This window comes from Anolis sagrei, chromosome X, assembly GCF_037176765.1.
Source record: "Anolis sagrei isolate rAnoSag1 chromosome X, rAnoSag1.mat, whole genome shotgun sequence".
In the NCBI taxonomy this organism is placed as follows: domain Eukaryota; kingdom Metazoa; phylum Chordata; class Lepidosauria; order Squamata; family Dactyloidae; genus Anolis; species Anolis sagrei.
This window is the reverse complement of record NC_090034.1, coordinates 102,763,292-102,778,094: the sequence shown is the minus strand read 5'-3', so window position 1 is coordinate 102,778,094 and position 14,803 is coordinate 102,763,292. Positions and strand designations below refer to the sequence as shown.

Sequence of the window (14,803 nt, the reverse complement as noted above, 5' to 3'; positions counted from 1 at the left end):
CATTGAACACATGCTCAGCGGCATTGCAAAGTTCCTAAAACACGGGGAATTAATGGTGCCCAAAACTCCAAGCAATTCCAACTGTGTGACCGTAACGTTTTGAAAAAAGCTAATCTGACTGCCATCCTTTTTAGGCCATAACCCTCTTTGATGTACCTTGGTTCCCGCAGCCATTATGTTCATGCTCATGGCACCATCTCCTTTATGCTTTCGGTCATTCCAAGGATAGGGTCAAAGTATGGTGCCCCAAAAGCATGGCAACTCCAATTGTACCAACATGGCATTTTTAAGAAATCTTATTGCCACTTCTTTTTGAAACACACCCCCTTCCAACATACCCAGATTCTCATTACGTTTACGCTCAGAGGCACCATCTTTTTGTGCCCAAAGTTGTATTTCTATCACTAGATCAATGCTTCTCAATCTTTCTAATGCTTCGACCCCTTCATACAGTTCCTCCTGTTGTGGTGACCCCCAACCACATTATTTTCGTTGCGACTTCAAAACTGTCATTTTGTTATTGTTATGAATTTTCATTTACTGGACCAAATTTGGCACAAATACCCAATACGCCCAAATTTGAATATTGGTGGGTTTTGGGGGGGGGGGGGTTGATTTTGTAATTTGGGAGTTGTAGTTGCTGGGATTTATAGTTTACCTACAATCAAAGAGCATTCTGTACCCCACCAATGATAGAATTGGGCCAAACTTCCCACACAGAACTCCCATGACCAACAGAAAATACTGTTGGTCAAAGATTTCCCCCAGGCACTTCCAAGCCATTAAATGCTAATCAAGGTGGTCAGCTGAAACATTCACACCTAGCTCCAGCAGACAAAGGTCCTTTGTCCTACCTGGCTCATTCCACAGATATATAAACCCATTTTCCTACTTCCAACAGACCTCACTACCTCTGAGGATGCTTGCCATAGATGCAGGCAAAACATCATGAGAAAATGCCTCTAGAACATGGCCATATAGCCCGGAAAAACCTACAACAACCCAGAAAATACTGTGTTTGCTACTTGTCCGAACGCATCCACCCCTACGTCCCATCCTGTAATCTAAGATCATCCGGGGAGGCCCTGCTCTCGCTCCCGTCAATTGCGCAAATACGTCTGGCGGGGACGAGAGACAGGGCCTTCTCGGAGGTGGCCCCTCGCCTATGGAACACACTCCCAAATGTGGTAAGATCTGCTCCCTCCCTCTTGGCTTTCAGAAAAAATTAAAATCATGGCTTTGGGACCAGGCCTTCAGACAGTAGATGTTTGTAGAGTTTAAAGGACATGGACTAGGATGACAATGCTAGTGTATTGAATATAGGAACATGGAACAACGGATTATGAGATTGGATCTTGATTCTACCTATGAGACGCTAATGAGATGTTGTAGTTATGTTTAACTGATTGTTTATTATATCATGGTTTTTAACTGTTTATGATTGAATTTTTCTATTATTAACCGCTTTGAGTTGCCCAAGGCCTGAGAAAAGCAGTATATAAGTGAAGTAAACAAATAAATAAATAATCTATATAAATTAAAATGTAATGTTCGTTTGTGGGATTAACAGAACTCAAAAACCACTGGACGAATTGACACCAAATTTGGACCACAAGACACCTAACAACCCAATGTATGTCCTTCACTCAAAAAAATTGGATTTTGTTATTTGGGAGTTGTAGTTGCTGGGATTTATAGTTCACCTATAATCAAAGACCATTCTGAACCCCACCAACGATGGAATTGAACCAAACTTGGTACACAGTTCTCCCATGACCAACAGAAAATACTGGAAGGGTTTGGTGGGCAGTGTCCTTTGGTTTTGGAGTTGCAGTCCACCTACATCCAGAGATCACTGTGCACTCAAACAATGATGGATCTGGACCAACCTTGGCACGAATACTCAATATGCTCAAATGTGAACACTGGTGGAGTTTGGGGAAAATAGAATCTTGACATTTGGGAGTTGTAGTTGCTGGGATTTATAGTTCACCTACAATCAAAGAGCAATCTCAACTCCACCAACAATAGCATTGGGTCAGACATCCCACACAGAACCCCCGTTGAACCGAACATGGTACACAGAACTCCCATGACTAAGAGAAAATACTGGAAGAATCTGATGGTCATTGGAAGGGTTTGGTGGACATTGACTTTGAATTTGGGAGCTGTAGTTCACCTACATCCAGAGAGCACTGTGGACTGAAACAATGATGGATCTGGACCAAACTTGGCTCGAATACTCAATATACCCAAAGGTGAACACTGGTGGAGTTTGGGGAAAATAGAATCTTGAAATTTGGGAGTTGTAGTTGCTGAGATTTGTAGTTCACCTATAATCACAGAGCATTCTGAACCCCGCCAATGATAGAATTGGGCCACACCTCCCACACAGAACCCCCATGACCACCAGAGCGGGCCACAGCAACGCGTGGCAGGGGACAGCTAGTAAATATATAAAACATAAGATGACCTACACACGAATAACGACGCGACAACCGACGTCTCAGGTAGTCACTGCATTTTATTGGAAAACATTGATATAATTTTTATTTCCACAGCTTCCACTGAACACGACACCACCTGCGCTCAAAGACACTCCCGCTCCCGCCGCGCCGCCCCCCACGCCCCCTTCCCAAAGCTCTCAGGTGCGAGATCCCTCCGTTTCCTCCGCCTCGGCGCTCGTTCGCTCGCTCGCGGAGACAGACGGCAGGAGGCCGGAAAACCTCACGGGAGCGCGGCCTCAAAAAAAAAGCCCCGCTGCGACGGGACTGCACAAAGCACTCTTTCTTTCACCCGGTTTTGTTTGTTTTGTTTTTTTTTCAGGGGGGAAAAAAATATCCCGCCGCTCGTTTCGATTTCCCCTCCGCACGGAAAAAAAAAAAGATCCTTTTTTATTTTATTTTTTTTGTTATTGTTGTTGTTATTTTGATGTTTAGTAAATAAAAAGAGACAAAAAGCATGGAGTCATCGGCGGCTCATGCTGTCTGCCGCAAAAAGGAAAAGCCCGGGGAAGGGAAGCAGGCGAAGTTAAGGAAGCGACACTGAAGAGCGGAGACACCGAAGAAGGAGGAGAAGGAGGAAGAAGAGGAGGAAGAGAAGCCAAGGTGCGGCACAAGCGCTTAAAACCAAGAGCCACTGGGGAAGGGGAAAACGCGTCGCACGAGGAAAGAGGAACGGGGAAGGGGAGGGCGGGCGGGCGGGCGCTCTGGCCCCGTTGGCATCACATCCACTCAGCGGCGGCTTCACCGTTTTTATTGCGGTTCCTTTTCCCGAAAAGACGCGCGCCCCTTTTCCCTAAAAATCCCTCCCCTCCAGCTGCCAATCAAAAGCACCCTCCTGCGGCATCAGATATTTACATAGCAGCTCTGATGTCTGGGCACAATGCTTAGGACCCAAAAAAAAATCAATAATAATAATAATAATAAAGAGTGAAGGACATTTACAATTTGTACAGGGGTTCAAGAACAGGAGATGGACGTCCAAAAGGTTTGCGGGTTTGTTTGTAAAAGAGCCAATCCGACAGTTGAGGAAGCGTTCCGCCCTCCCGAAAGAAATCCCTCTCTTCCTATCCGCGTCTTTTCCATAAATAGAGCTTCCTGGGAAAACCCACCTTCGGCCAAAACGGTGGTGGGGGAAAGGCTTTCTCCCCCTTCTAGAAAGCAAACTAAGAGAAAAAATAAAAAGAAAGATAACCCAGACAAAGAAAACATTCCCATTTCTTCCTTTTTGTACCCCCTTGGTGTTCGCTGGGGCAAGACCCTTCGGTGGCGACCACGCACACACGACCACAGCGCCAGACACATGCAAAACGAGTAAGAAGGTATTTTTTTTTGTGTGTGATTATTATCATCATCATTATTATTATGTTTTGTTTGTTTTGTTGCGCTCTCTCCACCCCGTCATGTGGATTTCTTTGAAAGAAAGAAAAATCTGCGCCCTGGGAGACGGGCCAGCTCTGACCGCAGAACAGAAGGAGACCCGATGGAAACAAAGACATCCACAAGGTTATGGGGCCTGGGGGCAGACCGTTAGGGGTTGCACCGGGAAATCAGGAAGGAAGGAAGGAGGGAAGGAAGGAGAAAGGAGAGGAAGGAGAGATGAGTGCAATCATGCAGCTTGGGAAGGGTTTTTTGTAAATTTTTTTGTTTTGTTTTTAATTACTTGGTCAGATTTATTCCACAGCTGATTGTTTGCTTAGAGAACCAGGTTACTTAAGTAGAGAGAGTGTGTTGGAGAAAAGTATTGAAGGAGAACGGGCATTGCCAGCCACCCACTCTGCGGGCTTCACTTTGCAGTCATCATCTGCACAAACTCTGGAAGAGAGAGAAGCCAAGGAAAGAAAGACAGTCAGGGCCAGGGCGACTTGGGACCGACCCTTTTGTGCCAAATCTACAGTCAAGGATGTAATTGAAATGTTTTTAAATTGCTTTATGATATTGTATATACTGCTTTGTTGGAAACCACCTTGAGTCGCCAACAGGCTGAGAAAGGCGGTATACAAATACAATAAATAAAAATAAATAAGGAGGTAGGTTCTTGTGGGTTTTTTCGGGCTATATGGCCATGTTCTAGAGGCATTTCTCCTGACGTTTCGCCTGCATCTATGGCAAGCATCCTCAGAGGATGCTTGCATCCTCACCTCACTACCTCTGAGGATGCTTGCCATAGATGCAGGCGAAACGTCAGGAGAAATGCCTCTAGAACATGGCCCGATAGCCCGAAAAACCCCACAAGAACCTAGTGATTTCAGCCATGAAAGCCTTCGACAATACAATAAGGAGGTAGTTCAGTGCTCCCTCACTTAGTGTTGCGGGTGTTACGTTCCAGGACAACACACAAAAAGTGAAAATCCACAAAGTAGGGACAACCTATCTATCTATCTATCTATCTATCTATCTTTTACACACACACATAAAGTGGGGGAGCGGCACCCAATCATTAAAAAGATAAGAGAGAGAGGAGATACAAAGCAGTATGTAAATCACGGCCGCCTTATAGCCTTTCCTTATAACTACCAAAAAGAAAAGGTGTGCAGTGCCTTTAAATCTCTCCTCGCTTCTGCCTCACCCTCAGAATGATACACACACACACACACACACACACACGAGGATTGAATGAAAAGTAAAGAATTCATCTTTGTAACACCTCAACGGATGGCAGTACTAGTATGTGGCAGGTACTGGCTTGTTCAGTAGACTCTCCTCTACAGTTCCATTTTGGTGTGAAGTCTTAGCATTGAACGGTTGTGTTGTTAAAGTGAAAAGTAATGCCTCTACCTTCGTAACTCCTCAACAGATGGCAGCACTGGTATGCAGCAGGTACTGGCTTGTTCAGTACTCTCTCCTCTACAGTTCCATCTTGGCGGGAAGACTTAGCATTGAACGGTTGTATTGTTAAAGTGCAAAGTATGAAACCCTGCGCAGATCGTCGGTCAATGCGACTTAAGCAATGTGCAGTTCTTGAATTCTTGACAGCAGAAGGTGTCACCCCAAAGGAGATTCATCAGAGAATGCAAGCTGTTTATGGTGATTGTGTGGATGTGAGTACTGTGCGACGTTGGGTGAGTAAGTTTAAAGATGTTGAGGTGACACCTTCTGCTGTGAAAAATTCAGGGACTGCATGTTGCTTAAGTCGCATTGACCAACCGTCTGTGCAGGGTTCCATACTTTGCACTTTAACAACACAACCATTCAATGCTAAGGCTTCCTGCCAAAAAGGAACTGTAGAGGAGAGTCTACTGAACAAGCCAGTACATGCCGCATACCAATACTGCAATCTGTTGAGGAGTTACGAAGGTGGAGGTGTTACTTTTCATTCAAACCTCGTGTGTGTGTGTGTGTGTGTTTTATATATATATAGCATTCTGAGGATGAGGCAGAAGTGAGGAGAGATTTAAAGGCACCGCGCCCTTCCTTTTTCTTGGTAGTTGTAACGAAGGGGCCACTAGGCTTTGTATCCCATATCTCTCTCCTATCTCTCTACATACTGCTCTGTATCTCCTATCTCTTTTTTTAATGATTGCCTGCCTCTCTTCTGAAGGGGAGGTTAAACCCGCTTCCACACTCCATCGTTCCTAGAAGGCAAAACCTTCAAAACAGTGAGTCCGCTAAAAGCGAACCACGAAGTAGGGAGGGAACACTGTACTATCTTCCCAGGTAGCAACCACGTAAGGCAGTTTGCTCCATCCTTTCTTAAGCCCCTTAATAACAAATATAATAATAAAACTTTATTTGTACCCCACCACCATTTCCCTGAAGGGACTTGGGGTAGCAAACAAAGCACTCAAGGTGCCACACATAAAATAGAATTACATATGATTAAAACAATACACAAGTTGGGTTGTTGTAGGTTTTTTCAGGCTATATGGTCATGTTCTAGAGGCATTCTCTCCTGACGTTTTGCCTGCATCTATGGCAAGCATCCTCAGAGGTAGTGAGGATGCCTCACTACCTCTGAGGATGTTTGCCATAGATGCAGGCGAAACGTCAGGAGAGAGCACCTCTAGAACATGGCCATATAGCCCGAAAAAACCTACAACAACCCAGTGATTCCGGCCATGAAAGCCTTCGACAATACACAAGTTCACTGAATACAAACAGCGGACGTCTACACTGCCATATAAAATCCAGATTATCTGCTTTGAACTGGATTATGTGGAGGTGTAGGAGGGACCTTAGAATGCCTCTGATTGGAGAGGTCTCAGGAGGATTTATCCCTCTGTCCCACCAAGTGTTTGTTCATACATACTTCCTTCACCTCTTAAAGAAGAATGTATGACCAATATGTAAACAAGTACATTCTCCAATTTTTTTTTTAACAAGAACCACTTTGACCAGGGACCACTCTCCAACATCAGTACCAAAAGGGTTATGAATCAGTTTTGGGTCAACTTTAGATTTGGTTTGGTTATTTGGGGTGCTGATTCAGAAAACTGCATTGGATAGACCACATCAGCTCTAGTTTTTGATACAGAACATATGCCATCCAGTAGTTGCCATCTCCTTGCCTACAGAAAACCATATCTAATATTCTAGATCAGTGGTTCTCAACCTGGGGTCCCCAGATGTTTTTGGCCTTCAACTCCCAGAAATCCTAACAGCTGGTAAACTGGCTGGGATTTCTGGGAGTTGTAGGGCAAAACACCTGGGGACCCACAGGTTGAGAACCACTGATCTAGAGCTGATGTGGTCTATCCAAGGGAGCGGGGCTGGTCACAAACAGGGAAGGAGTGGCAGGCAAAAGGAATGGAAATAAAATAAAAAGGAAGGAGACTCGCGGACCAGATTTTCGTCCTCACGGCCCTGCAGAATTTGAAGAGGCACGAATGGAGTGTGAAAAGAGAGAAACGGGCCAAGAGGAAGGCGTGTCAAGCCAACCTCGACTGAGACCGCCTTCCACCTGGAAACCAATGCCCTCACTGTGGGAGACGATGCAGATCAAGAATAGGGCTCCACAGTCACCTACAGAACAACCAGAATACTGATCCTGAAGACTATCCTACTTGGCCAACTAGGGATCGCCCAAGTAAGTAAGCACTATTAGATGAACAGGTTGCCCTGGTAGATGGCAATTTATGGAGCCTTGTGGCCTACGCTGTCCAATGTGTATGACTCAGTGAGGCCCATCCCTCCCTGACTCACCTTCATAGTTGACCTGCCCGTCCCCGTCGATATCTGCCTCCCGTATCATTTCGTCCACCTCCTCGTCGGTGAGTTTCTCCCCTAAGTTTGTCATCACGTGGCGTAGCTCAGCCGCACTGATGTAGCCGTTCCCATCCTGAAAGTGGAGGAGATGCATAGTGGACACCCTTCCTTCCTAGGCCAGGTCCTAGTAGAAGACCTTCCCTTCCCTGTCTTGCATGCTCCAGAATAGATGCCTCCTCCATTTTAGACTGGAAGGGCAGGGCTTGCGTTCTCTCCTCCCGCCTCCAAAGATGGCCAGCCATCCTCCTCTACCGCCTCACCTTGTCAAACACTCGGAACGCCTCTCGGATCTCCTCCTCGCTGTCCGTGTCCTTCATTTTCCTGGCCATCATGGTCAAGAACTCTGGGAAGTCAATGGTGCCATTCCCTGAAAAGGGTTAACCAGCAATGGTAAGAGGAAACCAGTGGAAACCAAAGAATCCATTGAAGAAGCGGGCTCAACTTGGCCCTTTGCCCAACTCTGCCCATTTTAAGCTGTGAGGCCCACCCTGGATTCAAGCCCAGACCACTGACAAAGCCAGCATTGATCTTCTAATGCAAACGTTTTAAACAGAGGGCCAGGTCACAGTCCCTCAAACTGTTGGAGGGCCGGATTATAATTTGAAAAATACATGAATGAATTCCTATGAATACTGTACACATCTTATATGTAGTGCAAAAAAAAATCACCACTTAAAAATACAATAATCAAAATGAAGAACAATTTTAACAAATATAAACTTGTTAGTATTTCAATGGGAAGTGTGGGTCTGCTTTTGGCTGATGAGATAGGATTGTTGTTGTGTGCTTTCAAGTCATTTCAGACTTAGGTTGGGACCTTAGAATTGTTTTTTAAGTGTTTTTTGCACTTTTTTTGTTGTGTCAGGAGAGACTTGAGAAACTGCAATTCGCTTCTGGTGTGAGAGAATAGCCATCTGCAAGGACTTTGCCCAGGGAACGCCTGGATGATTTGATGTTTTTATCATCCTTGTGGGAGGCTTCTCTCATGTCCCCGCATGAGGAGCTGGAGCTGGTAGAGGGAGCTCATCCGCCTCTCCCCGGATTCGAACCTGCGACCTGTCTGTCTTCAGTCCTGTCGGCACTACAAATTATTTATTTATTTATTTATTTACAGCTTTTATATTCCGCCCTTCTCATCCCGCAAGGGACTCGGGGTGGATTACAGCGTACACATATATGGCAAACATTAAATGCCAATTTTGACATAGAAACATATACAGACATACACAGAGGCTATTTAAGTTTTTCTGGCCGCCAGGGGAGCTGTCGCTTTCATCGTCCATCTGCAACACTGATGAAGTACTTCCGCATTCCCCGCATGCTTCCCCGCTGGAATGCTTTGCTGGAGTCTTCTTTATGGCCTCATAAATCAGTTAATTTAGCCTCCCCACTCTTTAAGGTGGTACCTAATTTTCCTACTTGACAGATGCAACTGTCTTTCAGGTTGCAAAGGTCGACAACAGGCTACACACAATTGGTTGGAAACCCACTCCAACCGGGCTGGCTTCGAACTCATGACCTTTTGGTCAGAGTGATCTTAATGCAGCTGACACTCAGCCAGCTGCGCCACAATCCCAGTGCAGTGTGCATAGGAATTCATTCATGCTTTTTTCACTAATTATAATCCAGCCCTCCAACAGTTTGAGGGACTGTGACCTGGACCTCTGTTTACAAAGTCTGAGGACTTTTTAACCTCCCACAATTCCGACTGTTAGGAATTGTGGGAGTTGACATCCAAAACACCTGGAGGGACGAAGTTTGCCCACGCCTGCTCTGGAGCGCAGCCAACCCCAAGATAAGGCCGTGCAGGCGCCTACCGTCAGCATCCACCTCGTTGATCATATCCTGAAGCTCGGCCTCCGTGGGGTTCTGCCCCAAGGACCGCATCACGGTGCCAAGTTCCTTGGTGGTGATGGTGCCATCCCCGTCCTTGTCAAAGAGGGAGAAGGCCTCCTTGAATTCTGGGAGGGAGAAACGGCAACGTTAAAGAGCGACGCTGAACTCAACCACATGACACCAGCAGTTAGAGCACTTCACAAATTAATGCATCTTGACAACTTAGTCCCCAAAACAAGAAACAGTCAAAACCAGGAGAAGTCTTCTGAGATTTTGCTACACATGGCTGGGTTGTTTGATTTTTTCCCCCCAGCCTTTTGCATAGATTTCTACAAAAGCTAGGAAAACAAGGCCTTCTCCCCATCCTGCTGTTGGAATCCAACCCCACACTGCCCAAGTCTCAAGTCCTCAATGAGGAGAAGTTAGTTAGCATTAGAAGAGTCTAAGGGTTTCCCTTTCCACATGTCTCTTGTATGACAGTTGGACATGTATCTATTTGTTCTCTAGATTGTTGTAGGTTTTTTGGGCTATAGGGCCATGTCCCAGAAGCATTCTCTCCTGATGTTTTGCCTGCATCTATGGCAGGCATCCTCAGAGGTTGTGAGGTCTGTTGGAAACTAGGAAAATTGGGTTTATATATCTGTGGAAAGTCCAGGGTGTCTGTTGGAGGTAGGTGTGAATGTTTCCATTGCCCACCTTGATTAGCACCTTGATTAGTCCAGTGTATCTGTCCGAACGTATCTCCCTCTACGTCCCATCCCGGAATTTGAGATCATCTGAGGGGGCCCTGCTCTCGACCCCACCACTATCCCAAGTGAGGTTGGTGGGGACAAGGAGCAGGGCCTTCTCAGTGGTGGCCCCTCACCTGTGGAACTCACTCCCGGGGGAAATTAGGGCATCGACATCCCTCCTTTCCTTCAGGAGGAAGGTAAAGACGTGGTTGTGAGACCAAGCCTTCGGGCAATCTGCTAACTAGATAAGGACAACCAGATGAATAGGAATGACAGGACTGACAATTGTGGAATTGGAATATGAACTATGAGATAGCGAACATTGACCGGCAATAAGGAGTAATTGGTTTGTATTGGTTTGTATGGATTTTTATTGGTCTTATCGGTTTATAGATGTAATGTATAATTGTGGTCTGATTGTTAATTTATGTTATTTTGTTCTATTACTTTTTTATTTTGTTTTATTACTGTTGTATGATACGGGCATCGAATTGTGCCTTGTTTTTGTAAGCCGCCCTGCGTCCCCTTCGGGGTGAGAAGGGCGGGGTAGAAGTAAACCAAATAATAAATAATAATAATTGATGGCCTGACAGTTTTCAGGTGTGGCTTGTTAGCACCTGGGGAATCTTTTATTGAGAGGTGATTAGTTGTCCCCAATAGTTTCTTGTCTGGAGTTCCACTGTGTTATAACAGCAAATAAAGAACAACACTCAAACGCAGGGGAACTCCAGACAAGAAACAATCAGGGATAGCTAATCACCCCTCAACAAAGGATTCCCCCAGGCACTAACAAGCCACAACTGAAAACCGTCAGGCCATCAAATGCTAATCAAGGTGGAAAATTGAAACATTCACACCTATCTCCAAAAGACAAAGAGTTATTTCTCCCTCCCTGGATACGAGAAGGATTCTGATTTGTTGTTGAGGCGCTATGATTAGGATAATGATTGTTTTTGATGTTGATCGTTATGTAGAATGTATAATGTGTTTTAATTTGCTTTGATACTGTTATGTGGTAATTTGTATTATGTAAACCGCTTTGAGTCACCTAAGGGCCGAGAAAAGCGGTATAGTAATAAAGTAAATAAAGTAAGTAAATAAATAAATAAATAAAATATTATTCCACAGATATATAAACCCAATTTTCCTAGTTTCCAACAGACCTCACAACCTCTGAGGATGCCTGCCATAGATGCAAGCGAAACCTCAAGAAACAATGCTTCTAGAACATGGTCATATAGTCTGAAAAAAACCTACAACCAAGTGATTCCGGCCATGAAACCCTTTGGTTGTTTTAAATGGATACTTTTCTACTGCAAGCTTTTTGAACCTGACCTCTGCCTTCTTACAGTTTAGTATGGAGAGTATGCGCTGTGTGCTTTGAGATCTCTCTCTGCTTGTGTGTCAAAAGGGATGTAGCGATTGGTGTGTTCCCCCCCCCCCCTCTTGAAACCTTAGAAGAGATGGGTATTAAGAGTAGCTCAGACCCAGTTCTTGGTCATTAAGAAATACAGTTATTTCTTATTATTGTAAATAAACAATTTGTGTATTGTCGAAGGCTTTCATGGCCGGAATCACTGGGTTGTTGTGGGTTTTTTGGGGGACTATATGGCCATGTTCTAGAGGCATTCTCTCCTGACGTTTCGCCTGCATCTATGGCACGCATCTTCGGAGATTTGTTTTGTTTCATTTCACGGCTATTTTTATACTCTGATGCTTTTACATTGTTAATTGTCATATGTTTATTATGTTTTAAATGTGTTTTTAGTGACAAACTCTGTTATATAGGGCTTGGTCCTGCTTATAAGCCACCCAAGATGGTGGCGGGATATAGAATCATAGAATCAAAGAGTTGGAAGAGACCTCATGGGCCATCCAGTCCAACCCCATTCTGCCAAGAAGCAGGAATATTGCATTCAAATCACCCCTGACAGATGGCCATCCAGCCCGTTTAAAAGCTTCCAAAGAAGGAGCCTCCACCACACTCCCTCCGGGGCAGAGAGTTCCACTGCTGAACGGCTCTCACAGTCAGGAAGTTCTTCCTCATGTTCAGATGGAATCTCCTCTCTTGTAGTTTGAAGCCATTGTTCCGTGTCCTAGTCTCCAAGGAAGCAGAAAACAAGCTTGCTCCCTCCTCCCTGTGGCTTCCTCTCACATATTTATACATGGCTATCATATCCCCTCTCAGCCTTCTCTTCTTCAGGCTAAACATGCCCAGCTCCTTAAGCCGCTCCTCATAGGGCTTGTTCTCCAGACCTTTTATCATTTTAATTATTATTATTATTATTAAAGTTATTATTATTATTATTTTACTGACACAAAAACACAGTATAACACAGCAAATGATATATATGCTCAATTTCTTATCACAAAATCACAAGTCGAACACTTCCCAAGTGTTTAGGACTGTGTGATTATTATTATTATTATTATTATTATTATTATTATTATTAATTATACCTCTAGGAATTTTCTAGATTCTTCCAGTAAAAGCCCTTCCTTTCAATAGGGCTCACTATTATCAAGAGTTTCCAAGGTAAAGTCAGGAACATAATCCCACGGATATGGAGCCATTCTGTATTTACTGCTTCAGTGCACCTGGAGGACTCACCTGCAATCTGCTCTTCGGTAAGCTGGTCAGCCTGGAAAAAGAGAAAGAGAGAGAAAATGGTAAATACTGGGTTGTGGCTCTTTTCTTGGCCAAGCCTCTCGGCATCTCTCACCAACTCCCTAGTGAGGGATGCTGCAATGCTGCAATGAGGTGCCAAGGCCTGGGTGGCTTCCTTATCTCCTTATCACCCGAGCCCATTGCAACTTGTGATCTAACGAACCAAAGCAAATTGCCAACTGCATCTAGTCATTCCACAGATATATAAACCCATTTTCCTAGTTCCAACAGACCTCACTACCTCTGAGGATGCTTGCCATAGATACAGGCAAAACGTCAGGAGAGAATGCCTCTAGAACATGGCCATATAGCCTGAAAAAAACCTACAACAACCACATTAGAAAGGCCCATCAGAGGTTGAGAAGCCCATTCCTTGCTGCCAGTACATTCTCAGGTCTGCAGCCATGAGGATCTTGTAGGAATGGATCCTGAAAGGGAAGGCGGAGGAAAGGAGGGCACTCCAAGCCAAATTCAGGAAGAGTAAAATGGGTGCAGTCCTGGTTGCCTCCTTTCCCTTTCAAGATCCATCCAGAAGATGTTCCTATACATTGGGAGCCTACCTTGCCCCTCGTTCAGTGTCCTATTCCTGCTTCTCTCAATTGAGCTGCACTGAAACAAGCCTTCCAATTCCCAAGCTATGCCCATGCACCATTACCACATGCCATCAGCTGGAAACCCCTTTCCCCAGCACCAACTGTCACTCTGCTATTGTAATAATATAATATACTGTAATATAATATACTAGCTGTCCCCTGCCACGTGTTGCTGTGGCCCAGTCTGTTGATCTGGAAAATAAAGTAATGAGAAAGTGTTGGCCTGCTCGTTGTTATGTTATTTTATTTTACTGTGTATGATTCTGCTTTATTGTCTTTGTACTCATATGTTGTATGTATTTTATTGTGTTGTTGTTGTTTTCGTTTTAATTTATTGTAATATACTGTTGGGCTTGGCTTCATGTAAGCCGCCCCAAGTCCACATTGGGGAGATGGTGGCGGGGTATTAAATAAAGTATTATTATTATTATTGGTTTCTAATATATGTAATTTCTTTCTGCTTGTGGGTAAACAGTATTTTTGTTGTTTTTTTGTCAGTGTTGATGTGGAGAGTGTCTGGTTTGCCCACTCTGGAACATGCAATGTATAATTGTCCTTCTTTAGGGGTCGCTTTCAAATCTATGATACTATATCTCTGTGTGTGAATCATATCTATCTATCTATCTATCTATCTATCTATACCTATCTATGGCTGGATGGCTCTTTGTCAGGAGGACTTTATGTTTTCTTGCCCTGATGAAGGAAGTTGGATTGGATGGCCTTAAATATTTTCTGTTGGTCGTGGGTGTTCTGTGTGGGAAGTTTGCCCCAATTCTGTCATTCATGGGGTTCAGAATGCTCTTTGATTGTAGGTGAACTGTGAATCCCAGTGACTACAACTCCCAAATGTCAAGGTCTATTTCCCCCAAACTCCATCTGTGTTCATATTTGGGCGTATTGAGTGCTTGTGCCAAGTTTGGTCCAGATCCATCATTGTTCGAGTCCACAGTGCTCTCTGGATGTAGGTGAACTACAACTCTCAAATTGAAGGTCAATGCCCACCAAACCCTTCCAGTATTTTCTGTTGGTCATGGGAATTCTATGTGCCAAGTTTGGTTCAATTCAATCATTGGTGGAGTTCAGAATGCTCTTTGATTGTAGGTGAACTATAAATCTCAGCAACTACAACTCCCAAATGACAAAATCATAATTTTTGAGTGATGGTCATTCCTTGTGTTGTGAAATGTTTTGTTGTCAAATTTGGTGTGATTTCGTTCATTTGTTCTTTTGTTTTTAAGGTACTCATTATGCACAGAGCATTTATATATA

General features: G+C 44.3%; 1 protein-coding gene across 1 annotated transcript in view; it reads right to left on the bottom strand.

The window, feature by feature from the left end:
* Positions 1-2,506: 2,506 nt before the first annotated feature.
* The window catches only part of LOC132781835 (calmodulin-1), a 31,870-nt gene continuing 19,573 nt past the window's right edge, over positions 2,507-14,803 (bottom strand). The window contains exons 2-6 of the mRNA XM_060786327.2: positions 12,885-12,915; positions 9,524-9,667; positions 7,967-8,073; positions 7,644-7,779; positions 2,507-4,316 (exon numbers count right to left, since the gene is read on the bottom strand). Coding sequence (XP_060642310.1) covers positions 4,288-4,316; positions 7,644-7,779; positions 7,967-8,073; positions 9,524-9,667; positions 12,885-12,915 — 447 coding nt within the window. The 3' untranslated portion in view covers positions 2,507-4,287. The remainder of the gene's footprint in view (positions 4,317-7,643; positions 7,780-7,966; positions 8,074-9,523; positions 9,668-12,884; positions 12,916-14,803) is intronic.